At 33.0% G+C, this 25,123-nt stretch overlaps 1 protein-coding gene and 1 long non-coding RNA gene across 2 annotated transcripts; one reads left to right on the top strand and one right to left on the bottom strand.

Moving 5' to 3' along the window:
- The first annotated feature begins 4,785 nt into the window (after window positions 1–4,785).
- On the top strand, window positions 4,786–7,314 carry LOC149494118 (uncharacterized). The gene is made up of 3 exons (XR_016322058.1): window positions 4,786–5,266; window positions 6,193–6,258; window positions 7,078–7,314. It is a non-coding gene; the product is annotated as an uncharacterized LOC149494118 (long non-coding RNA).
- Window positions 7,315–8,858: 1,544 nt separating this feature from the next.
- On the bottom strand, window positions 8,859–24,378 carry LOC105643962 (sodium/hydrogen exchanger 6). Its single transcript, XM_012229203.4, has 22 exons — window positions 24,004–24,378; window positions 23,818–23,869; window positions 23,655–23,714; window positions 23,509–23,533; window positions 23,319–23,404; window positions 23,118–23,229; window positions 21,594–21,656; window positions 21,456–21,475; window positions 21,278–21,375; window positions 19,782–19,810; window positions 19,642–19,673; window positions 19,492–19,539; window positions 19,328–19,388; window positions 19,150–19,247; window positions 18,984–19,059; window positions 18,876–18,895; window positions 18,640–18,737; window positions 18,447–18,556; window positions 17,735–17,824; window positions 16,440–16,537; window positions 16,260–16,342; window positions 8,859–9,317 (listed from the first exon to the last, which is right to left on the bottom strand). Exons 1-22 carry the CDS (start codon window positions 24,194–24,196, stop codon window positions 9,271–9,273), a joined length of 1,599 nt encoding a protein of 532 aa, XP_012084593.1. The 5' UTR covers window positions 24,197–24,378; the 3' UTR covers window positions 8,859–9,270.
- Between the last annotated feature and the right edge of the window lie 745 nt (window positions 24,379–25,123).

Raw genomic sequence — 25,123 nt, 5'->3', positions numbered from 1 at the left:
ATAAACATTAAATGAACATGATTTGAATTATTTTGAGTAGACCAATTGATTTTTATCAATTTATATAAAGAGTTCGAAGAGAAAAATCAAAAGATTCTAAATTTCTTTCGGTTCAAGAATAACTAGCTATGTTTTTTATTAGTATTGGTCAAAATGAACAACATCAATTTGCGAGAGATAGATTTCAACACACCATACAAACAACATTTAAATATTTTGTTTCTTTGCCAAATATATCATCATTCATCCATAATTTGGAAATACTCCTCTAGAGATATAATACAATAGGAGATATTATCAATTTTGTAATATACGATCTCTCCAAAACGCTTTTTTATTTATTAAGAAATAGATCTATGATTTTTTTTTTTTTATCAATTTTGTTACTTTTAATATTAGGATTGCATGGGAGCAATTGTTGGTACGTATGTTTCTGCGCATTTTTCAACTAATCAATAAATAACACACCGTGATAAAAAAAATTGAGCTAACTCAAAATATTATATGTGTTTATTTAATAGGAGATTCTCTTTTATCATGACTGGCCGTAAAGGAATAATTAACATGCAAAAATTTTCCTATAAATCATTACCAAGCGAGAAAATGAATTTTCTATGCTAATACAAGGTAAATATTATTTAATGGATTATGAATACATTAATATTTCTAGTTTTCTTTCATTGTATTGCGGAGAATATTATCACTTATGTAATTATAGAGATGGGCGAAATCCACAAGACCTAAATTGACACTCGTCAAATATAATTTTATTTATTATTTTGTGTTAGTTTTGAGTGTAAAAAATGCTATGAATATACAGAAAAAAAAAGTTCATTGAAAAAAAAAACAGTTTTTAAAAATTAAAAATTAAAAAACTTTTTGAAAAAACAAAATATAAAAAATGGTAATAAGCGACCCCAGTATTTCATCTAAAAAAGAATAATATGGCTAATAGGTAAAATATGGTATATGACTTTAATATTTTTTTTTTTTTTTTAAATTCATTGGAAGGCTAAATGGCGTGGGCTACAAAATAAAAAGGTAATCCTTTCATGATGTTACTAAATTAGTGAAAATTTTCATAGCCGATAAAACTTAATTCGAAAACTTTCAATATATATATATATATAGTAAGTACATTTTCTTTGCCACGAAAGATTTCAAAGAAGTGACATATGCAACACTTATAATTGTTTTTTCTATTTATTTGAAAACAAATTAAATTTATGATTATTTATTGATTGAATTATATTATGTTAAGTATAATTAATTAATATAATGTTGGGAATTAATAACAGATTAAGTAACGATTTATATAGCTTTTAATGATAGAAATAAATTACTTATTTTATAGATTTTTAATTATACAAACAATTATCGTTTTATATTAATTTTAAAATAAATTATTTGAAAGTGAATTGAATCATTTTTTAAATATAATTAATTAATTATAATGTTACGAAATTAATATCATGATAAAATGACGATTTATACACTTTAAAATATTTTTTTATTAATTTTAAAATAAATCAAATTAATGAATTTTACTTTCCTTTTGATTTTGTTTATTTATCTTTATAAATTTCCCTTCAATCCATACTCTTCCATGACTGTCTATCTACTAATTCTCATTCTTATAATCGAAAAATCACAACTACATTGTTTACTATACATGTATTTTTATGGCTTAATAGTCAAATAAATTTTGAACTTTGGACGTTTTAACCAATTCTTTTAATTAAAAAAAGTATACCATGTATTTGACTTTAATACTTTTTTAATAATAAAAAAAAAGTAGCATGTATTTCTTCCATTTGTTTTCTCTAGATTTTTCAGATAAAATCTTTAAAAAGACTAAAATACCCTGACACTTAAGAAGGATAAATAATTAATTCGTCCATGATGTTTGACCAAACTAACTAAATCATCCCTGCAGTTTAACAATATTAATTAATGATTTCGGAGATTTACCACGGTCAAACCATTTGGCCATTTTGTCCATTTTCTCCAGATTTTTCTATTAAAACCTTTAAAAAAACTTAAATGCCCTGACATTTAAGAAGAAAAAGACTACATTAACCTATGTTAGAATTTCCATTTGTTGTGGAGGGGAAACGAAGAGTCAGGGTATACATTGATTATTTGATATTCACCCAAAAAAAAAAATGATAAACATAATGTGACATTTTACTGTCTTCAGCCACCAATAAAAAGATGAAAAAGAAAAATACACATTGAGTTAATTTCAATAAAAATAATACACATTTAATTTCATGTATCAATATTTAAGAGAACAAGTTATTTTATACATTCCATAACAAACTACAACTTGTGAAATGAAAGTAGGACCATAGAAATATTAAAAATATTTTAGAAAAAAAAAATCACCGTTTTTGTAGAATTCTAGTTGTAAATTTAATAAGACTTAACTATCATTTCGTTATAAAATAAATAATCTAGGTTAGTTTAGTCTTTTTCTTCTTAAGTGTGGTTTTAATAGAAAAATGAGGAAAAAATAAATAGAATGACCAAATGGTTTGACGGAGGTATATCTCAGGAATCATTAATTAATATTGCTAAACTGCAAGGATGACTTAATTAGTTTGGTCAAATCTCAGGGACGAATTAATTATTTTTCATTTTTATGTGTCAAGGTATTTTAGTCTTTTTAAAGATTTTAACGGGAAAATCTAGAATAAATAGACGAAAGGATCAAGTGATTTAACGGAGATAAATCTCAGAGACCATTAATTAATATTGACAAACTGCAGGATAACTTAATTAGTTTGATCAAACACATAAATTAATTATTTTCCCTTATTATTATTATTATTATTATTATTATTATTATTAAAAAGAATATTTTAAACTTTAATTAATTTTAAAATCGCTTTTCAATCATCATCTGGCGATTAGAACAGAGGACGGTGTACTAGTACACATTTCTCTCCTTATGGTTTTGGGGTTTCTCTTTCACTTTTCGATCCTGCAATATCCCATGGCAGCAACGACAATCACTTAGCCCAGATCCTCAAAGGCTGAGTCGTATGTCGATAATAAGCGCAAACATCAGCCACGTTAACATCGTGGCTGCCCGATCCATGGCGGAAGCCGTTCACACTAGTCTCCAATAATAATAAACTCAACCAAAACGAAACTCAGCCAATAACAGTAGGTTCACAGTTGTTTATGTTACTTAGTTCATGTCGATTCCTAAATCCAAGGCTATCTCTAGATACGATAGCAAGAAAATTTCTTGATGCGATTTGAAGAGAAGAGAGGTGCGATTTCAAGAGAAGGGATTAGGAGTAGGAACTGTATGTTGGAGAAATGCGATTTCAAGAAAGGACCCCGATTTTTGCTTTTTGACGATTAAGGGCTCATTTGGGTTTTTGTTTTTTTTTTTCAGTAAAATGGTGTCGTTTATTGAAGTGTGGGAAAGGAGCTCAAAACGGCGCGGTTTAGGGTTTAGTTGGATAGGGTAAATTGCTCCCGAGGAAATCCCAGTCAACTTCAATGTTCTCAGGAGTTAAAAGGACACGTCAGTGATTTGGGAATAAAAAAAAAAAAGTAGCGATCGATAAAATTAAAAGAATTTATTAAATTGATTAAAATGTTGAAAATTTAAAATTTATTTGATCGTTAGATCCATTTTTATTTATATATGTTAATTCGTAATATAAAAAATTTACTCAAAAATCCATCAACAATCTGTATATATCCTTCTATCTCATGGGCCTTCCATTAACAAAGTCTGAACCTTTTTTTTTCCTGCAATTCCTGTGATATGATTTGTCTGCTCCAGAATTGAAATTGAAATGCGATTCTTGGGATAAGATCCATTTGTATTTGGTCCACAGCAAATCCAAAATTTTTAAACATTTCTATATTTGGAGAGCCTTAATTTATATTAAAATGATAAAATATTTTTTTAATATTATTCTTTCTGAATAAAACAATGTTATTTAGTTATTAAAAAAAAAAAAAAAGGCTTGGAATAGATTCTCTAGCTTTGACATCCTTTTCCATTCTTGTTTCAATTCCGAGATGAACCTAACAAGCTATAAAAGTGTTCTAATGGTGTATCTTCCAAACTTCTTGGAAATGGATGTCAAAGGTAGAGAATATATTCGAATTGAAAAAGGGAAAAATTATAATCGTACCCTGTATTTTAACAAAATTAACTACTTTATTCTTGTATTTTTTTAAAATACATCACTATATTCTCATGTTTTTAGTCCGTTGTACACCATTCTTCTTCTTGTCTATTTTATACATTTTCAGATGTTAAATTGCTATGAAATCATTTCAATGACCTTAATTAAATGATAAAATCAATTTTGTTCTGAAATCATTTTTTGTCTTGTCAGAATATCACTGGTGCTGCTGCCAATGGTGAGAGAAAAATCGAATTATTTTAGAATCTTTTAATCTAACTACCAAAATGATTAGAATATTATGGGAAACTCAACTTTTACATCTATTTTTCTTTTTGATCACCGATCAAAATTGATATTAAGAAATTCTTAAACTCTAAAACTTTTAGTGAAACAACCCGAATTTTTATTTTCAAAAAATTTTCTAATTAAATTTAATAAACCGACAGCTTGGAAATTTATTTTAATATTTTAATGTGAACTCTGTGGAAAACCGAACCAAAAATCGATTGAAAAACTTGTAAACCAATTGGAAACCGAAGATTTGGGCCGAACCGAACCGAACCGAACCGGTTCGACCCAAACCATCTAGAATTTTCTTTTCTTTCTATTTCTAGCGCACCTCACTCCCCTTCCCCATTTTTTTTTTTCTGCGCTTCCCGATCTCCGGCGACACCATCTCCGCCACCTTCTTTTCCTTTTCTTTCTTCTTCTTCTTCTTCTTCTTCTTCTTCTTTTCCTTTTCTTTCTTTCTTTCTTTCTTTCCCCTTTCTTCTTCCCTGCACCTGCATTCGCACCACTGTCCAGCAGCTCCAGCAGCTCCAGTCGAGCGCCACTGCCGTTCTCACTGCCGCTCGTCACTGGAGCAGCTCTGTCGCTCGTTCCGCCTTGTCCTAGCTCACGCAGCGCCACAGATCGCACAGTCAGGCCCTCTGTCAGGTCTGGCGCGCCCACAGCAGCAGCTCCAGCTGCAAGTCTCGCTGCCAGCCGCCTCTCTTCGCCTCTCTCCGCCTCTCTCCGCCACTGCTAGTTAGATCCGGCCACAAGCAGTTGCTGCCCTTCAACCCGGCAACTCCCATTCTAGCAATTCGACAACAACTATATTTGGGGTATAATTAATTTAAATACATTTTAGTTAATCGATTTAATTTTATTCATGATAGTTAATTAAAGTTAGTTATTTTAGTTAGTTTAATTTTAACAATTTTAGTTAATCTAGTTAATGTTAGTAATATTAGTTAATTAAATTAATTTTATTATTTGTAGTTAATTAATTTAGTAATGTTAGTTAATGAAATTAATTTTTATTAATTGTAATTAATGAGTTAGTTAAGTTTAGTTAAGTTAATGTTAGTAATATTAGTTAATTAAATTAATTTTATTATTTGAAGTTAATTAATTTAGTAATATTAGTTAATGAAATTAATTTTATTACTTGTAGTCAATTAGTTTAGTTAAGTTAATGTTAGTAATGCTAGTTAATTAAATTAATTTTATTATTTGTAGTTAAGTAATTTGGTTAATTTAATTTGATAATTGTGAGTAGTTAACAGTTTTATAATTTTAGTATTGATTTAATTAAAGTAGTTTAAATATAATGTTATTGTAATGTATAATTTGGATTGTGTGGTGATGTTGAGATTGGAGGAGGATGGGAAAATGTTGTTTGATTAATTGCCCGACGGATGGGCCGTATGGATTGAATATTTGTGAAATTGTTGATATTTTAATAGGTAGATAGTCCAATTTTTAAGGGAGATGCTGCCGAAATTTCGGTAGAAAAATAAAAATAAATTTGGTATAAAAATAAAATAAATTTCGGTAGAAGAAAATAAATAAACTAGAGTTAGATAAAATAAAATAAAATAGAATAAAATAATAATAATAATAAGAATAAAAGTTATGTCAGAAAAGAAATTTAATATAGAGAATAATTAAGTATAAAAAGTAAGAATAGGAAATAAAAATTATTAAAGGTAAATAAATATTTTATCTGATATAATTATTTTCTGGTGTCATTCTTTAAATTTCTTAGATCGCCCGGGTCCATCTAGTGCTCCTCCAGGACAGAATCAAAGCTAGAATTTCGCTCTCCACCACTGTGAGTAATAATAAATAATGCATATCAACATGCATTTGCATAGCATTTTTTTTTACAAACCTTGTATATATACATATATATATTTTTATATTAAAGCTCATATTTATTTTATGTTGCATAATTGTATATTTTGATGTATTTGGTGTAGTACATTGAAAAAATTGTTTGAATAATTGTGTTGTGCATATATTGTGATTTGTTTGTGTGGAATTGGGATGAAGTGGGTCACCATGGGACTGTGAGACCGTACCGTTATATGGATCCAATATGATTACTGTTAGCCGGGTAATGGGAGATCGGCGCCCCCGTGTGCACCTACTGCTATGATCTGTGTGATATGGAAAACCACAGGTTGGTTTCTTTATTGGGCACACCTGATAATCTAGATTTGATCGCAGCCCGCAGGGTGGCCTCCTGTTGTGAGCGCCTGATGATCTAGATTTGATGGAGACGACCGGATTACCTCCTGTTGGTATGAAAAAGAAAAGAGAGAATGGAAAAACAATGAGAGTGCTGGTCAAATGAGGATTAGACCGGTCGGCCAGTATGGGGGATCGGCTCCCTGGTGCACATGTGAGAGGATGAGCCATGTGGGAGGACGGCTCACCGGGGGTTCGGTGACTCCACTGACTAATTTCCACGTGATGTGATTATTTGAAGGTGATATTATTTGTGGGTGCTGATGTAATGTCATATGGTTGACTGTTGTGTGTTCATTCAGTATACTAGGGTGCATTTTGCTTGACTGTATGTGGTGTGTATTATTTATTATTATTCACTGAGTTGCAAAACTCACCCCCTTCTCTCCAAACCTCCCAGGTACTAGGAAGCAGCTGATTCGACTGAAGCTCTGAAATCTTCTCCGCAGAGTTATAAATGTAAATTTTATATTTTTGTTATTTAACTTTGGATGTGCTAATTATTCTATTATCAGAATATTATTGAACTCCGCAGTTATAGGGTCGTGTATTTCAATCGGGCTTTGTCGTATACGTTATTGTGTAAACGACTTGTTATATATTAGATGCAGGTGGATTAATATAACCATATTATGAATATGACTTATCATGATTAGGCCCAAACTAATCTTTAATTAAGATATCTAAAATTGGGCCGGATTGTACAATATTTATATTTATATCCTAGCTGTATGGGCTTACTGTTCCTGTTAAATGGTGTGGCATGTTTAAGTGGAGTAGTTTAGGCTTACTACGGGCCTCGGGGGCCTTAAGCTTACCTGGACCCTAGTGCCGGTCCGGCCCACGGAAACGGGTCGTGACATTTAGAGAAAGAAAAACTTTTACATATTTTCTATCTAAATTGAAAATCATAATGTTATTATTATCTCAACAATAACAATAAGGAAGAATAATGATTTCTATTACTATATTAATCTCCTCTTCTTCTTCTTATTCTTTTTCTTATTTTAGAGAGATAAACTAGAAAGAGAAATTGTATAATTGCTATTATTCTTGTTGTTTGCTCATTAATTCATGCACAACAGTTTTATTTAGTAAAAAGCTATAACAAATTGTTGCAACACAAGCAATTCAGCTCTTAGAATACAAATAGAACTTGTCAAACTTACATTGTCTACAGATCTAAACTCCTTTATATATTGTCGTTTTTATTTCTACCTTTATGAGCTTTGACCCATCTCAAATTTCTGCAAAAAATGAATGTTTGTGAAATAAAAATCCATCAAGAGATTCTTAGATGTAGATAGTAGTGATAACGGAGGGAGAGAAAGTGTTATAGAGATAGAGAAGCCCTAAGCCATGGAGAGAGTTTTGAAAATGTTTACAAGAAGAGAGAGAGAGGGGAAGAAGAGGGTGTTTTGGTGAAAAAAGACTTTCTTTGAAAGAGTAGAAAAAGGACAGCCCGGGGCACTGGGTGAAAAAAGAATCTCAAACCTAAAAATATAATAGTGTATTTTAAAAAATATAAGAGTAGGGTAATTAATTTTAATAAAATATAAGAGTACGATTATAATTTTCTTTTGCAATTACCTTGTTGCTCATAAGCTTCGAGACTAGCAGTGGCACACTTTATTATTTTTACGTATTTTCCTCATGGTTGACATTAAATTCTGAAAATATGTAGTTTTTATAATTTAAATATTTTTGTATTATTAGAGATTATAAAATTTTAACTTTTTTTTTAAGTATTAGTATAGATTGAATATTTAAGTCAATTTCCCACTTTCTTTTGTTTTTTTTTTTTTTCCACTGGATAATTCAGGCATTATGCTTTACTCAGAGACAACAAGGTATAACTTCCATACAATTTTGGTTATAACACAGAATTTTGGTTACAACCATGTAAACCACAAGCTGCGAGTCCAGGGAAAAGAAGTTGTCCTTGTAATATAGTTTTAAGCTCCATTTGAATGTCATGTGAATTATAGAAATCATATAAAAAAGAAACTAATATAATATCAAATCCTAAATACTCAAACCATTTCAGACAACTAAGTATTCATATGACACTTTAAATAAAACTTACAGTAAAATAAGATGAACAGAGAAAGACAAGGTTTAGATGTCGATAAAAGTCCATAAACTGGGTCTTCTAGCATTGTAATTATTGGCATCAAAACGTGTAAAAATAAAACTCTACGAAATCTCAGAATCATAAACTTCAACTTCAATAGCATTAAGTTCCTAACTAGCTACGTGGGAAGGAATGAAACGCATTGGGTGTAAAATAAACAGTCTAATTGTGAAATTAGCGAATGGATGCACTGATAATTGTTATATGTACGAATGCTAAGAAATTTCTGGTCGGTATAACATCTAATAATGTATAACACTATCTCTCAGCAGGCAGGAACGCAATTTGAGTGGCCATAATATGTGCAAAGATGCAGTTTCACCTGTAAATTATCTACAAATTTCTTTCAATATGACAATGCTGTATGTCTTCAACTGTCAGTGGATGTTAGATAGGGCGGACATACCCTCTTCTTGAGCTTGGCATAGGGTCATCAGTCGAAGTACCCAAACAGTCGATCTAGATAGGGCGGAAATCCCCTCTTCCAGAGCTTGGCATAGGGTCATCTGTCGAAGTACCCAAACAGTCAGATCGATGTAAATCAATGTGTGAGAAAAAAATCATCTTCTAACAGAAGGTAGCAATTGCAAATGATCTAATCAGAATTACATGCTGTACATTATTTTCCAGTGAAACAATTAAAATTAAGACTATCATGTCTTTGGGAAGCTCTCTTAAGGGGCTCCCATTAACAAAAGTCTTGACCATTTTTTTCCCTCCAATCCCTATGTATGTTCACTTCTCTCTGAAATTGAAAATGAATGCAATTCTTAGAATGAGGTTCCATTTTTAATTTGATTCACAAGGAATCCAAAATTTTTTAGATATTTCTATGTTTGGAGAACTTTAATTCATACTAACATGATAATATATTTTTAAGTATTATTCTTAATCTAATAAAATAATTTTATTTACTTCAAAAACTTGGAAGTATTCTTTCAGCTTAGACATCCATTCATTCTCATTTCAATTCCAAGATAAACCAAACAAGCGATAAGGGTATCTTGTTTGAGCACCAATGGTGCCATTTAGGCTCCTTGGGGTTCCTTCTGCAGCTAAATTTTGGATCTAGAACAGCAACAATTGCCAGAAATTCGACATCTTTTTTATCTTACTTGTTAAGTGTTATATTGGTGGATATTCTATGGCAGCCATTTGGTTCTAGTATTCTAGAATCCTATATCTTGCCAAAAGTAGAAAATCCCTCTCCATCAAGTAGTCTGCAACAAAATGTATCTTTTATCTATTGTTTATAATCACTTGCTCAAATTCACTGGCAGATTCTTCATTTTGCAACTTATGCCCTTTAGAATTAAGAAAAAAACTACTTGAGATTTTGCATAAGCAGCTTTTGGGGGTTGGTGGATTAGAATGAATAAGGACTGGCTTTGACTTTGATTTAGAAGAGATTTGAGAAAGAGGAATGAATTGGGGAATTTACATATTTAAGAGGTTCAAAAATTTTGGACTACAGTTTAAGACTTGGTATGCAGTTTCTTCCTTTTAATTGATTTATTGGTCGCTAGATTTGCTAGTTAGTCAAATAAGTCAAAAGAACAGCTAATCATTTACAAGGGGCTTGAACATGAAGCCATGTATATGGAAATTGGAAAAGAAAGAAGGAGGCCAATACTGATCAGTTCTGAAGCATCTGCATTGGATAGGCCTTGATGTAGACATTGAGAAGCTCTAAGGAATAATTCGATTAAGAACTAGAGATGCTTAAAATGATGGCCCAGATGTCTTTAGGAGTCTTTATTTTCATCTTAGGCTCTTAATCTATGTCCTTATTGACAAACTTGCTGTATTTCAATAGAATTTTGATAGAAATTTTGCTTGTCCATTCTCCCAAGCAAGTTGGGTTTAAATAGGCTGAAGTATCCACAAATTTGGGTATAAATTCCTAAATTACAGCCCTAATTGATGCCCATTGTCTCCTAATTATGGCTGCCAATTACAGCCTTAATTGGCTTCCTAATTGATGCCTAATTTGTCTCCTAATTGATGCCCATTGTCTCCTAATTATGGTTGACATTTACAGCCTTAATTAGATCCCTAATTGATGCCTAAATTGTCTCCTAATTGATAGTTATTTACAGCTATCTTATAACAGTATAGTCAATTAAGTACAATAGTATACTAACATCACTACCATCCCCCCTCAAATTGATGTTGGGCGATCAAGAAGCATCAATTTGCCAACGAGAAATTGATGACGCTGTCTTGTCATAGATTTTGTGAATACATCAGCAATTTGAAGAGCAGTGGAGACATGTGGAAGAGAAATGACACCTGTATCTACGGCCTCTCGAATAGAATGACAATCGACTTCGATATGTTTGGTACGTTCATGAAAAACTGGATTTGTAGCAATTTGTATGGCACTAGTGTTGTCAGCATGCAGAGGAGTAGAATGAGGCTGAGGAAATCCAATTTCAGCAAGTAACCCACGTAACCAAACAATCTCTGAGCAAGCAGCGGACATAGCCCAATATTCAGACTCAGTAGAAGATTTTGAAACACGGTCTTGTTTCTTACTTTTCCAAGATATCAAAGAATCGCTAAGAAACATACACCAACCAGTTATAGAGCGTCGAGTGTCTGGACAACCGGCCCAATCAGCATCACTATAAGCAACAAGGCGTGCGGGAGAGCCAGTAGGAAAGAATAAACCCCGAGAAGATGTGCCAAGAAGATAGCGAATGATTCGACGAACTGCCACCAGATGTAAGTGACGCGGAGTACTCATGAATTGACTGACTTGCTGTACTGCAAAAGAAATATTGGGCCTTGTAATAGTCAGATAATTCAAACTGCCAACTAATTGCCGATAAAGAGATGGATCAGGAAGAAGATCTTCGTTTTGACTATGGTACTTGACGTTTAATTCCAAAGGAGTATCAACTGGGGATGAATCTTGAAGGCCTGCTAAAGTAATCAAATCCTTAGTATATTTTTGTTGATGTAAAAATATTCCAGAACAATCATAGTGAACTTCCAGCCCTAAGAAATATGTAAGTGGACCAAGATCCTTCATATTAAAAGAAGTTTGAAGAGATTGTTGAAGATGGAGGATCGTTGATGTGTTAGTGCCAGTGATAATAATATCATCTACATAAACAAGGAGTAGAACAAAATCAGCAGAACTCTTATGAAGGAACAAAGAGGAGTCATATTTACTTTGCACAAAGGAAAACTGAAGTAAGGTAGACCGAAACTTGTCAAACCAGGCACGTGGAGCTTGTTTTAGGCCATACAAAGACCTTTTTAACTTACACACATGTGTTGAAGATGAGGAAGTCAAACCCAGTGGAAGTGTCATATAAATATCTTCTTTAAGATCACCATGAAGAAAAGCATTTTTGACATCCATTTGATGAAGAGGCCAACCCTGAGAAGCAGCAACTGCAATAATAGTACGGACAATAGTCATTTTTGCAACTGGAGCAAAGGTCTCCTCATAGTCCACTCCGTACTTTTGCTTATTGCCAAGAGCAACCAATCGAGCTTTATATCGATCCAAAGTTCCATCAAAACGAAGCTTGACTGAATAAACCCATTTACATCCAATGGGCTTAACATTTGGAGGGCAAGGAAGAATTTCCCATGTATGATTGTCGTGAAGAGCTTGAAGTTCGTCCTGCATGGCTTTTTGGCAACATTCTTTCTTGGAGGCTTGTGAGTAACAAGACGGAATAGAAATATCAGATAAAGTTGCAGAATATCCAGCAGGATTATTAGAAAAACCATACCGTCTTGGAGGTCGAGATACTCTGGTAGATCGACGCAGAGTAGATTCAGGAGAATCAGACATAGATGAGGGATCAGTCTCGGGAAGAGGCACCGTTGGTTGACGTCTTTCATACACAAATCCAGGCTTAAACCGATTAGGAACAATTGGTAAATCCTCGAAAATTGGAAGAATGGGAGAATTAGAAGAAGACTTAGCAAGATTAGGAAAGAAATATTGATGCTCAAAGTAAATAACATTTCAAGAAACACGAAATTTGTTAGAAGTGGAATCATAGTAAACAAAACCCTTTTGAGAAGAATTATAACCCATAAATGCACATTTAACTGATTGAGCTGAAAGTTTATGACGTTCATGAGAAGGTAGATGAACAAAACAAACACAACCAAATGTGTGTAAATCATGATAATTAGGATATTGATGATACAGACGAAATTATGGGGAGTCAAGATTTAATACCTAAGAAGGCATTCTATTAATTAGATAAGTTGCAGTAGATAAGGCTTCAACCCAAAACTTAGATGGAGCTGAAGATTCAATTAACAAAGTTCGGGTTACATCCAAAAGATGACGATTTTTACGCTCAGCAACTCCATTTTGTTGTGGTGTATAAGGACAAGAACGTTGTGAGAGAATCCCTTGCTCACGAAGAAAATTCTGAAATTCATGAGACATATATTCTCCCCCAGAATCAGATCGTAATATTTTAATACAAGTAGAAAACTGAGTCTTAACATAGGCCAAAAAGGTCTTGAAAACAGAATATACATCAAATTTAGAATGAAGGAAGTATACCCATGTATATCTACTGTAATCATCAATAAATGTCACAAAGTACTTGTATTGAGCATGAGAAATAACGGGTGTAATGCCCCAGACATCACTATGAATTATATCAAAACATTGGATAGCACGACTACCATTAGAAGGAAAAGGAAGAGTTTTGCTTTTACCAAGTCTACATGTGGAACAATCGAAAGGAACCTTAGCAAGGAGTTCTTTATTGCCCAAGAAACCAAAATTTGATAAATGAGACAAAATAACAAGATTAGGATGACCTAAACGTCCATGCCATAGTTCACTCTGACTAATAACTGTAGTACAAAATGAAGATATACGAAGAATGGAAAATAGTAGTGGAAATAGTCTCCCAACTTTAGGCCCCTTCGCGATTACTGTCCCCGATGCCTGATCCTGCAGAAGACAACCATTACTAGAGAAATGCACATCATAATTGTTATCTACTAACTGACCAACCGAAAGAAGCTTAGTTGAGAGCTTTGGAGATATAAAAACATCGTTGAAACATGGTCTAAGATCTCCAATCTCAGTAATAGGTATTGTACTACCATTTGCAATCTGAATTTCAGTTGAACCATGATATTTGCGAACATTGGTAAGCATGCTAGATGTGTTTGTCATATGATTTGAGGCAGCAAAATCAACAAGCCAAAGTTGAGAGGAGAAGGTATTCTTACCTTGTAGTCCTAAGGCGGAGAAGGCTGAAATAATCATTTGTTGCACCATTTCTGGAGTAAGAATCACAGGTTCAGCAGCTGAAGAGGGAGTTGTAGAAACTGTTGGAGCAGCAAAAATGAGTGAGATTATTTGGTGCAATTGGGGCAGCATTCGTTTTTCGGTTTTGAGGCCGTGTTGGACACTCCTTTATGACATGTCCTGACTGTTTGCAATAATTGCAAAACTTCTTTGCAAAATTGGCAGCAATATGGCCATTATTTTTGCAGTTATAACATTGAATTCTACTCATGTCCCGACCCTTTCCTCTTCCTTGGGCAGCAAAAGCAACCTTGACAGTATTTTCTTGTTGGAGAGAGTTTTGAATGAGAAGACGTTCTTCGCGAAGTAATTCACCAAAACAAATATCTAAAGAAGGTGAAGGAACACGACTCATTAAATTTGAGCGAAGTGTCTCAAATTCAGACCTTAACTTCATTAAGAATTGATCTCTTTTGCTTTGCTCATGAATTTCTTGAAGTATAGAGAGAGATTCTGCAGGCACTTTAGCATAAATAGTGTCGGTAAACTCGGCCCATAAATTCTGAAAACCAGAATAATATTCCTGAATGGAGAGATTTCCTTGGGAAAAATTAGCAGTATCACTCTCCAATTGAAAACGTCTTGCAGCATTGTCTTGATGGTAGACCTTTTTTAAGTAATCCCACATGGCTTTTGCAGTTTTAGAAGACCTCAGATTAGAAGCAATAAGAGGGTCAACTGACCCTAGAATCCATGTCATTACTCTTGCATCTCTAACTTTCCAATGAAGCAACTCCTTAGCATCTTTAGGAGCTGGATCACTTCCATCTATATGGCCCAATAGTTCTTTTCCTGTAACAAAGAGCTGAAACTGAAATTCCCATGAAGAGTAATTTTTTCCGGTGAAACGAACATGAAAACTCTCAACTGCATTTGAAGTTGCCATCTCAAATAGCACAAGGAGACCAGAAATGCAAAAGTAGCAATAACAAAACTAGGAACAGGTCTATGAGAAGAAGCAGCAAAGCCACCAAGATGAAAATCCTACAAGCAGAAAGTTGCAGGATAGAAATATGTCCACCAGAATCTCTTCCAAACGAAGAGAACCTCCAAATAGAAATTCAGAATTTCTATGACCGAGAGTTCATCAAAGATATGAACTAAACAAAGAAAGCAGAAACAGAAACTGCAGAATTAGAGACAGCAGAATCTGCACTTTGTTCTTCAAAAAAAAAAAAAAGCTGAAACTCATAAAAGAACAGCTCTAAAATTGCCTAACTAGGCTCTGATACCATGACAAACTTGCTGTATTTCAATAGAATTTTGATAGAAATTTTGCTTGTCCATTCTCCCAAGCTGGTTGGGTTTAAATAGGCTGAAGTATCCACAAATTTGGATATAAATTCCTAAATTACAGCCCTAATTGATGCCTATTGTCTCCTAATTATGGCTGCCAATTACAGCCTTAATTGGCTTCCTAATTGATGCCTAATTTGTCTCCTAATTGATGCCCATTGTCTCCTAATTATGGTTGACATTTACAGCCTTAATTAGCTCCCTAATTGATGCCTAAATTGTCTCCTAATTGATAGTTATTTACAGCTATCTTACAACAGTATAGTCAATTAAGTACAATAGTATACTAACATCACTGACACTTATTGCCTTGGCATAATATCATTTCTTTAAGTTTTCTTTGGGAAAACAATTTCTTAGAGGACTAGGACAGGTTTTGAAGTCCATTATCTATCTTAGAAGTTCACAAGTAGTTCAATTTTGTATACGACCATGCTTCTATTGTTCACAGGTACAGTTCACTATCCCTAATTTATCTGCAAACAACCCCTAAAAACTGTTCTCTTCTACCATTTTACCACCTAGCTACTCTTGGTTAAAATACTTCTGGTGGTTTTAACAAAGTTCCTACTCATTCTAGCTATCACACTGGCCCAAATCAAGCTTAAATAATCAACCAAGCAAGCTGCTCAGCGCCGGTCAACCACCTACATTTATTCAAAATTTGTTCAACTGTAACCCCAAAATGCAAGGGCAAAGTAATTGATCCATCAATAACTATATTTAGTGCTATAAGTGCTACTATATCTCTGCATAAAATCCCCTAGCAGCAATGTACAAGACAAATTTTCATCAGCAGACTGCAGAAACCATATCTTAATCAAGAACTGTTAGCAACTCTTACCGAAATCTTCTTCTTCATCTCCATTTTGACTTGTGAAGAAAGGGGTGAGGTAATTCCTATCTAATGCTGTGAATGATGCCGCACTGCATATGGGGGAAAAATGCTGAAGCTAAAAAAAAAAAAAAAGAAAAAAAAGGAAGGAAAGCCAAAGTTGCATGAAGATAAATTTTCAGATTTTACCTCCTGTGGAACTCTTTAAGCTTCATCCTCAACCTGTTCCCTGATGCTGAATCCTCATCATAAGAGGGAGCAATGTAACCATTATTCCCCTCAAAACTCTGAAACAGATAACAGTGACTTGGTGAATAACATGGTTGTAGCAGGTGTCCTAATTCAACTATTTGACCTTATCAAACTGAGCAATTTATAGACACAGTGGACTGAATGAAGGTAAGGCAGGAGCTGAGATTGCTGCATGATAATGAGTCTAGCATGAGAGCATTTCACGTCCAGAACCACACATATTCTTGTGCGCACAATTGCTCGCAACACCTTCATTGACCTTGAGGAAAATCTTAACAAATGATGCAAAAAACTTTAAAAAATTCCATATTCCCGAATGGAAGCAATTCAAATATCATAAAACTAATCCTTCAAAAGGTGCAAATGAGGAACAAACAGTGCATGAATGATGTGGCTAAGACCATACTGCCTCATATCAGGTAGTTTAACAACCAGAGTTTGGTGTCTTAGTTGGCCATGCTGACTGAAGCTAGAGCATAAGCAAGTGGAGACTTGCTTTTTCTTTTGTTTTTTTTAAAAAAAAAAGTGCTGGAAATTAATAATGATTGTCAAGGCGCTAAATCCCATGAAGATAAGAATCAACGTATGATTCACCAGAACATTAAGTTTTTAGGTGAGGACGTGCTGACTAGCTAAACACGAAATCCTCTCTCCTATCCTGATAGTCATGATTTATAAGCTACTTGACTTAATGAGAAGCAGTAGCATTTTATTCTAGCAAAATAAAATTGCATAGTATAATTGTTGAAGTTGAGCACAGGGATCATACTGCCCCTCTCCTCCTCCAGAAATAATTAAATAAGTGCAGAAATTATCAAAAATGTGATCCATAAAAAAGAGGAGGATGAAAGAAATTTTTACCTTGTTGCTTCCTTTGGTTCATTGAATAGAACAGGAATGAATAATCATTTCATGTCAAATAGCTATTCTCAACTACTGTTCAAAATTTTAAATGTGGAATAAGTGTTCCGTGAAAGAGAAAAAGCTATTCCAAATCTAAAATTTCAGTTGAAATTTTTCGTGTGCAATCATTATTATTAAACAAAAACACATTTTACAAATTTGTGGGATATAAAATTAATATAATTAATCTATTGCCATGGAATAATTATTCATTTCCTACTGTTCCATTCCATGAACCAAATGAAGCATTTTTTCTACAAATAGATATATGTTTTAGCAGAATTAAAACAGGCAGGTATAAGAGGGAAATTATTGTTAGCAGACATTACTTCACCCACGGGCCCAGCAAATTCATGTCCATCTCCAATGACTTGCAAGGCTTCCAACATGGTACCAGTTGAACCTCCAATTAACAGCACCTGAATTATTGTTTAAAATGTTAGAAGTAAAAAGAATAGTTTGAGTGGCATTACTAACTCACATACAGGGAATGATTGGAAAATTAAGCATCAGGTTTCAAGCAAGTCTGACACAGGTTTTAAATCTGTGCAACTCAAAGCAGGGCAATATTTTGAACAACCATACCAGATAGCAGCCATTTTCCACTCAAAGTGTGCATGAAAAAACAAATTTAGTTTTTTTGAGAACAACTCATGAATTTTCATAAATGGTAGTCAATAATTTCTCTTAAATTAAAACTTCATCAATTCTAAACATCAATAATAGTATTGCAATTGTATTGTACTATAAGAGCATATCAACCACATGTTAAATACAATTGTATATATGTACAACACATGCCCAAAGGTGCATCCGTGCATGTATCTATAGTTCGTAGTGGGTAGGAATCTATACTCAATTGATGATCCCCAACCTAGAATCATCTTCAGCTTTACCAATTCAAGTTGGTTCAATTGGAAATCAAGCTGCTATTGGCCTAATAATACTATCAGAAATTGCACCATGTCCACATTCTACATACTCAAATATAAGATCTTTGATAAAATGCTTTAGTTTAAGGAAAAGAGTAATTGTGCCTACCGTCAACACAACTATAGCAGTGGTTGCAGTGAATATAGTCTGGCCATGTCCTTCTGGAAGATCATGAATTGATTGCAAAGCAAGGGCAAAGGCCATAGCCCCTCGAAGTCCTACTCATACCAATAACAAATTCGAATTTAACGATATCAAAGAAAGTAAGGGTTCTCATCAGATTTGTGATTGCTATTCTTACCGCTGTACCAAAGTGCTTTCTGGTGATTTAAAGGTATTTTACGATGAGCAGGTCGAACCAAATTGACCAAATATGCACAAGAAAAGATATTTGCTGCCCTGCAAAGATTTATTGCCTAACTTGATTACTAGTTTCAGGATACAAGATAGTATAACATGATTTGGCAAACATCAAAATGAAAAAAATTAGGTCTCGAGTTGGAAAATTAACAAGCTAAAAATAATGAACATTCTAACCTTGCAACTCCAATAAATATCTGTGATAGTCATAATGCAGGTTAAGGAGTAACAACTGTATCTCTCACATTAAAATGGTTATATTTAACAAACATAAAGCAAGGATACAATTGAGAAAAAGATAAATCCAACGTGAGACCAGCTATGTTGTTCCATTGCAATATCAAACCCCATGTATATAAATCTGAAATTGGACATACAAGTCAGTAGCAGATTGGCTACCACATACTTAGAAGCAATTTAATCACTCAATGAGAATAAAATATTCCCTTACACAAATGTTTCAGCTAGCGACGATATTAGATGAAAAAACGCAGAAACAAATCGCTGAGATTTTTCTGACAAATTTGAGTAGGTATAGTGTTTCATGACCTAAAATACGTCATTTACCATATCAGTGTTCCATCAGTAGTAGGTGATCTATACAATCAAAATTTCACAAATTTGCCTACCATTCCTGTGAACAAGATCGACACAATACCAGAGAGGCTAAGACCTTCAGCAAGCATGTACCTAAAAAAATGAAAAAAGTTTCCAATTATATGAACCATAGATCTTCCAGATTTGGGAAAAAAGCAATACCGAATGTAAAAGTAGTCCAGGAGGGATAGCTTACGAAAAATATGGAAATAGAACGAAAAGGCAACACTCCAAATTCTGAAGGCTGAAAAGACAACAACATATATATTATATTTAGGATCACTACACTTCAAAAATCATCAGAAGTTTGGTGCACAAAAAGAGAGAGAGAGATGCAACTACTCACTTGTCAATATCCAAACCAGCATACTTGAAAAGGTTCTCAGAGTTAAGGCTTCAAAACACATTTCAACGTGATAGATCTCTAAGTAAAGCATATAAGAATGATAATGAAAGAATGAAAAAAAAAAAAAAAAAAAAGGATATCAATGCAGAAGTAAAACCAACTCCCACACCTGTACAACAATATTTCAGGAATTGTCAAGTCATCTTGAATAGGACACAGAACCTATCAAGTGGAATTGATAGTAAAATCTAAGAAAATAAGGATTGATATCAAACTAATGAAAAATCAGTCACTGAAAGGTCGGATCCCTCACTGTCTCTCACTCACTCAAGTACATATACGCATGCAAAATTAAAAATAAAAATAAAAACCTACATAAGGTGAAACAAAAGTTAGATTATAGTTTCCTTTGTGTCTAAAAGGGGATATTGAGTTCCTTTAAGTAGTGTTACCGTTGCATAACTGAATAAGTTGCTTGTAAGCAACTATACCAAAACCAGGTTTTTCTCTTGGTAGGTCATTAAGAAATGTGTTTGTTTCTAACATACCCATTTCACTTTTAATTGCAGAAATCTAGTTCAAATACAGCTCAAAGTGAAAATGGTTCACTTCTAACAAAATTATATGATGAAGATCCAGCAAAAACTCAATCAAGCAATCACCAATCTATATGGGAGAATTATGAAAATTTTAAGTTCAAAAGGACTCACCACTAAAGTTGTCTTCTGGTGTTGTCATCTTATAAAGTTTATGGCTAATCTTAGGTTCCAAAGTTTTAAAATTTGAGAATACCACAGAAATTTCTCATCTTAAAATTGAAGTCGGATAGAAGCACAGTAACGAAGTTAGATCATATCTACACATTAAACAACCTTCAGTAACAAGAAAAAGATAATCCTAGTGTCCCAGAAAAAAAAAGAAAAGAAAAATATGCAATCTCCCTAACATATAACATAACAAGAAAAATCACAAAGCATGAATAGTTCCTCATTAGGCACTAATAGAACTGGAAAAATAAGAATCCAATAAATTTTAGTTAAGCTTGAATTACAGGGAAACAAAACCTAAATTAACTAAATAACATAGGAAACAATTTTATAACAGTAATAGGTTTATAGACCCGTAAATCAAAAATAAAATGGAATAATATGTTCTTCCAGATAAGTTGCATTATCAACTGATTTGTAAACTCATCCTTTCAAAAATGATATTATTCATTTGATACTGACACCAAAATATGTCTTGAATAATCCTTCCTCTTTCTCAAGTTATTGTTCTTTATATAAATAATTTTTACCCCATTCTTTCACTCTACTAAAACTAATTTCCAGACCATTAACAGTCACCAAGGAGTCAAAAACCTTCAATGATGTCAAACCTAGAAGATGCTTTAAAAGTTTATTCCAAGCACATATCCTGGTCAATTCAGGTAATAGAATGAACCAGTATTGTTTTGCCAGGCTAATAAAGATGTTGAAGCACAAAATTATCAAGACAATACAACTTTTCTCCACAACATCAACCCATAAGCCTGGCCATTTTGATTAAACTTAGCAAAATATAAAATATAAATAATCGTGGAAATATGTGTAAAGTAATTAGCTGCAGGAACGGAAAAGAGATTGCCAAGACTGACCAGCTGACATAGAGCCAACAAATGTCTCAAGAAATCTCACAATCAACATGAAGAAATTTGATCCAGATGGTGCATGGCTTTTTACTAAGGACATTGTCCTGCATACCAGACAACGCTTGATTCAAAACTGAATGTTAATCATATTGTATATTTGAGATCTAGTGCAGGAATTACATACCTATACAAGGAAATTGCCATCTGACAATTTTGAAACCACAAAACAAAAAAATCAGCCAGTGAATTAAGTCTTAATTCAAAACAATGAAAAATGCACTTATCAAAAACAATGAAACAACAAAAAGCAACTGAGGCTTACCGCATCATTCAAGACAGATTCTCCAAACACCAAAGCATAAAGGTTCATATCTGTGCCAAGTTCCTGGAATTATGTACACCATACAAACGTTATAAATAGATAAGCACAAAAGAGAAGGCACTAGCTAAAAAATTATATCCATAATCGCTCACAGCATTCAGCATGCAGTTGAAGTGAAAATTTTTATTCATATGAATTGAGCATCTCACTCTTTTTATCTGCCTATTTCCTGTCTAATGCACAAATGCTGCAATCAACTTCCTATGTTGGAACCTCCATGCATAGACAGTATAGAGATCAATTATGTGGTTTTGGCCCCTAGCCACGCAAGAATAACTTGTGCACCAACATGCATGCAGAATCATATTGGATATAAACGTTCAAAAACTTCAAGCCCTAAACTCAACCAAACATAACCACGACTAATTACAGTCATTTTTTGTTGTATATTATCCATTACAATTTCAACCATGTGTTTTATTTACTAAGGGTTTGTGCCACTTCCATGAGAATGCAATCCCTCTTCCTTACTAGCACATTAAAACATTTTGTCACAATTGGCTTAACCATCTGGCCATGCTCACCTCCATTATTTTTCAAATGTGTTCAGTCCATATCTGGTCCCTCCTTGCTACTTCCAGCTACTTAGCAGCAGATCAACCATGCTCACTTTATGGTGTAAAGTATAGATGCACTGAAGGGCTAAGGCCTAATCAACATCCTACAAAATTTTCCTAACTGGATATGTACTTCACAATAATGCAAAAAAAAATACTGTTCACTCTGGATATGTACTTCACAGTAATGCAAAAAAAAAAAAAATGTTCATTTATTTCCATAAAAGATTACAAGATTAACTTCCTCCAGAATCTCTTGATAAAAGATGACTATTGGGAGGCATTGTCCTGCCATTTATTTTCTGTATTAGTCCTACATAGCTAAAAACTTTTGGAAAGACGGAATTGAATAATGTTTTGTTGAAGAAGACTGATCAAGCAAGAGAGGAATGGACAGGCTTACAACCAAAATTACTGGATTTCTTTGTTCTTAATTTGCTTTTAGTCATCTTTCCATCATTGGCTTGTTTTCGAGTTTTAGAGACAGAGGGGATAGTATAAAGGAGTTAAGTAAGGAAGAAAATAGAGGGATAGATAAATATGGGTTTAACTTATTACCAATAAAAAAAAGCAGAGAATATAATTGATAAAATTTAAAGGATTGGATAAAACTGATGATTCATGTCAAAGGTATAGTTCCTTTTAGTCATTTGGCCTAGAAAAACAAAAGTAGAGGTGGAAGAAGAAAGTTAATATTAGAAATGGCAGGAGATGAACACTGTTGTATGTCAGGTATGCCAAGAATGCATCATTTTATTATCCCCGTGTCTGTATTTTTCAGAGGATTATTTTCTATATCCGTTCACTTGTTGCGATAATGACTTCATCACAACCTACTTCCATTTTCTGCAAAATGTGCGGATGCTTTAGCTAATCTATGCAACAAATAGAAAGAACTCCAAAACACCTGGAATATGGATAAAACAGTCACGGGATCTGTTGCTGATATTAGAGCACCAAACATAAGACATTCAACAAATGGAAGTCTGTACATCAGGTACATGACACCGCCAAGGTAACTGAACAAGGAAGCAATTGAAAAAAAGTTAGCAAAAGAAAAAATCTAATGCCTACAAAACAGCTATTTGAAAAATGTAGAAATACTTACACCAGAACACCTGTAACAACGGAAGCTATAAAGGTTCCAAAGATAGCAAAGGTAACAATGGCTCCAAAGTTGGAAAAGAATGGTTTCTATAAAAGAATAACAACCAAACAAGTCATTAAGTAGAAAATTACATAAAGCATCTAATTTTCCAATAGTATACTAAATGGAGAAGAAAAAGGACATTACTTACAGGTGATAAACTGAACCCTGACTCAGTATAAAAGCTAATGTCAAGGAAACTAAAATGTATATAAACAATTTAACATTTTTATATATTAATGTAAAGGAAACAGAAAAATAAATAAATAACTGAAATGAACACAAAAGTTTGGATATAATATAATAGGAGGTAGCAGAAACAAGAAGAAAAACTCCTCATGGAAATTAAACCATGTCCTGCAAGCCAAAAAAACAGAAAAAAATTCCCGATGATAAGTATACATAAAAAATGCTTAAGTAATTATATTTAGGGGGAAAAGGAAGGAAGAAGTAGAAGAACCTGATGTTATTTTCAGTATTTGAGATGTTAGCGAGTCCACCTACAATTAGACCTGGAAAGAGAGACCAATTTTCAGAAATCATAAGACAAAAGCTAAACCCTAAAACTCCCATTACTGTTCTGATTAAAAGAAAAAAAAGAAAAAAAAAAAAAAAAAAAAAAGAAAGAAGGAAACCAGTAAATTACCGATAAGAAGAGAAGCGCTGGCTTCAGGTAGATAATAAAATTTATGGCGACGAAGAACGTGGCCAAGGACGAAGGAGAGAACAAGCATCATGATCTGAAGGAGTATTCCAACTCCGGCTGCTTGTTGCTCTTTTCCGGGATGCAAATCGCCGGACGGCGATATTTGCAAGTCGTCCACAGAAACCACGCCCATTTCTGTTTTTCTCTGTTCTAGAATACGGATGAACGATTATTATGTATCCCCCTAATAGTAATACTAAAAGATCATCGTCACGCCAGCTTTTCTTTCTTTCTTTCTTTCTTTCTTCTTCTTCTGCTGCTGTCCCTGCTTCTTCTTTTTCTTTCTTTCTTTCTTTTTAAAGTGTGCAAATGAGAAGTCAGACCCACAATTGGTACTCTAAAGTCATTTTTTTTTTTTTTTTTGACGAAAAGTATATATTACGGAAATAAGGCATAATGCTATTTTGCTCCCATAACTTGTCGCAATATGTAATTCAAATATTAATTTTTTTATATATAATTATACACCAAATTATCAAAGTCCAATATAAAATAATACTTCCTCCGTACCTAGTTCACTTTTTATTTTCACACAGATTAAAAATAATAATTATTATAGTTAAAAAATAATTTTATTTATATAGTTTTTTTATTATATTCATCTTAAATAACACATGAGTAATTATTATATTTAAATAATAAGTAAGAATTGATAAAAATTATTGAAAATAAAATAAAATTTAATAAAGATATAATAGACAGTTTAAAAATTAACTATAATACAAAAAGTAAAATGAACTATTTTTTCGAACAAATCAAAAAGGATATTATTGTTAAGTATTTTAATATTCTTAACTAATAAAAACTATTTAATTTAAGAACAGAAATCTAAAAAACATTTTTTAGACTAATAAATTTTATTAATTAAGAACACTAATATTATTGTTTTATTTTTTTGACAAAGAGGAAATACCATTGATTAACAAGTTTCATGAAGTATAATTTTCTCAATACAAGCCATAATTAAGAGCCTCTCGTAATATTATTGTTCCTCTAGTACGATTTTATTTTTTTCAATGTTATTGTTTTGTTTTATTTTTTATAAAAATTACCTTTTTGA

Source organism: Jatropha curcas, chromosome 8 (genome assembly GCF_041381405.1).
Source record: "Jatropha curcas cultivar XTBG-Jc1 chromosome 8, XTBG_Jcur_1.0, whole genome shotgun sequence".
NCBI classification, from domain to species: Eukaryota; Viridiplantae; Streptophyta; class Magnoliopsida; order Malpighiales; family Euphorbiaceae; genus Jatropha; species Jatropha curcas.
Note: the sequence above shows the minus strand (reverse complement) of the source record. Positions and strands in the feature narration are given on the sequence as shown.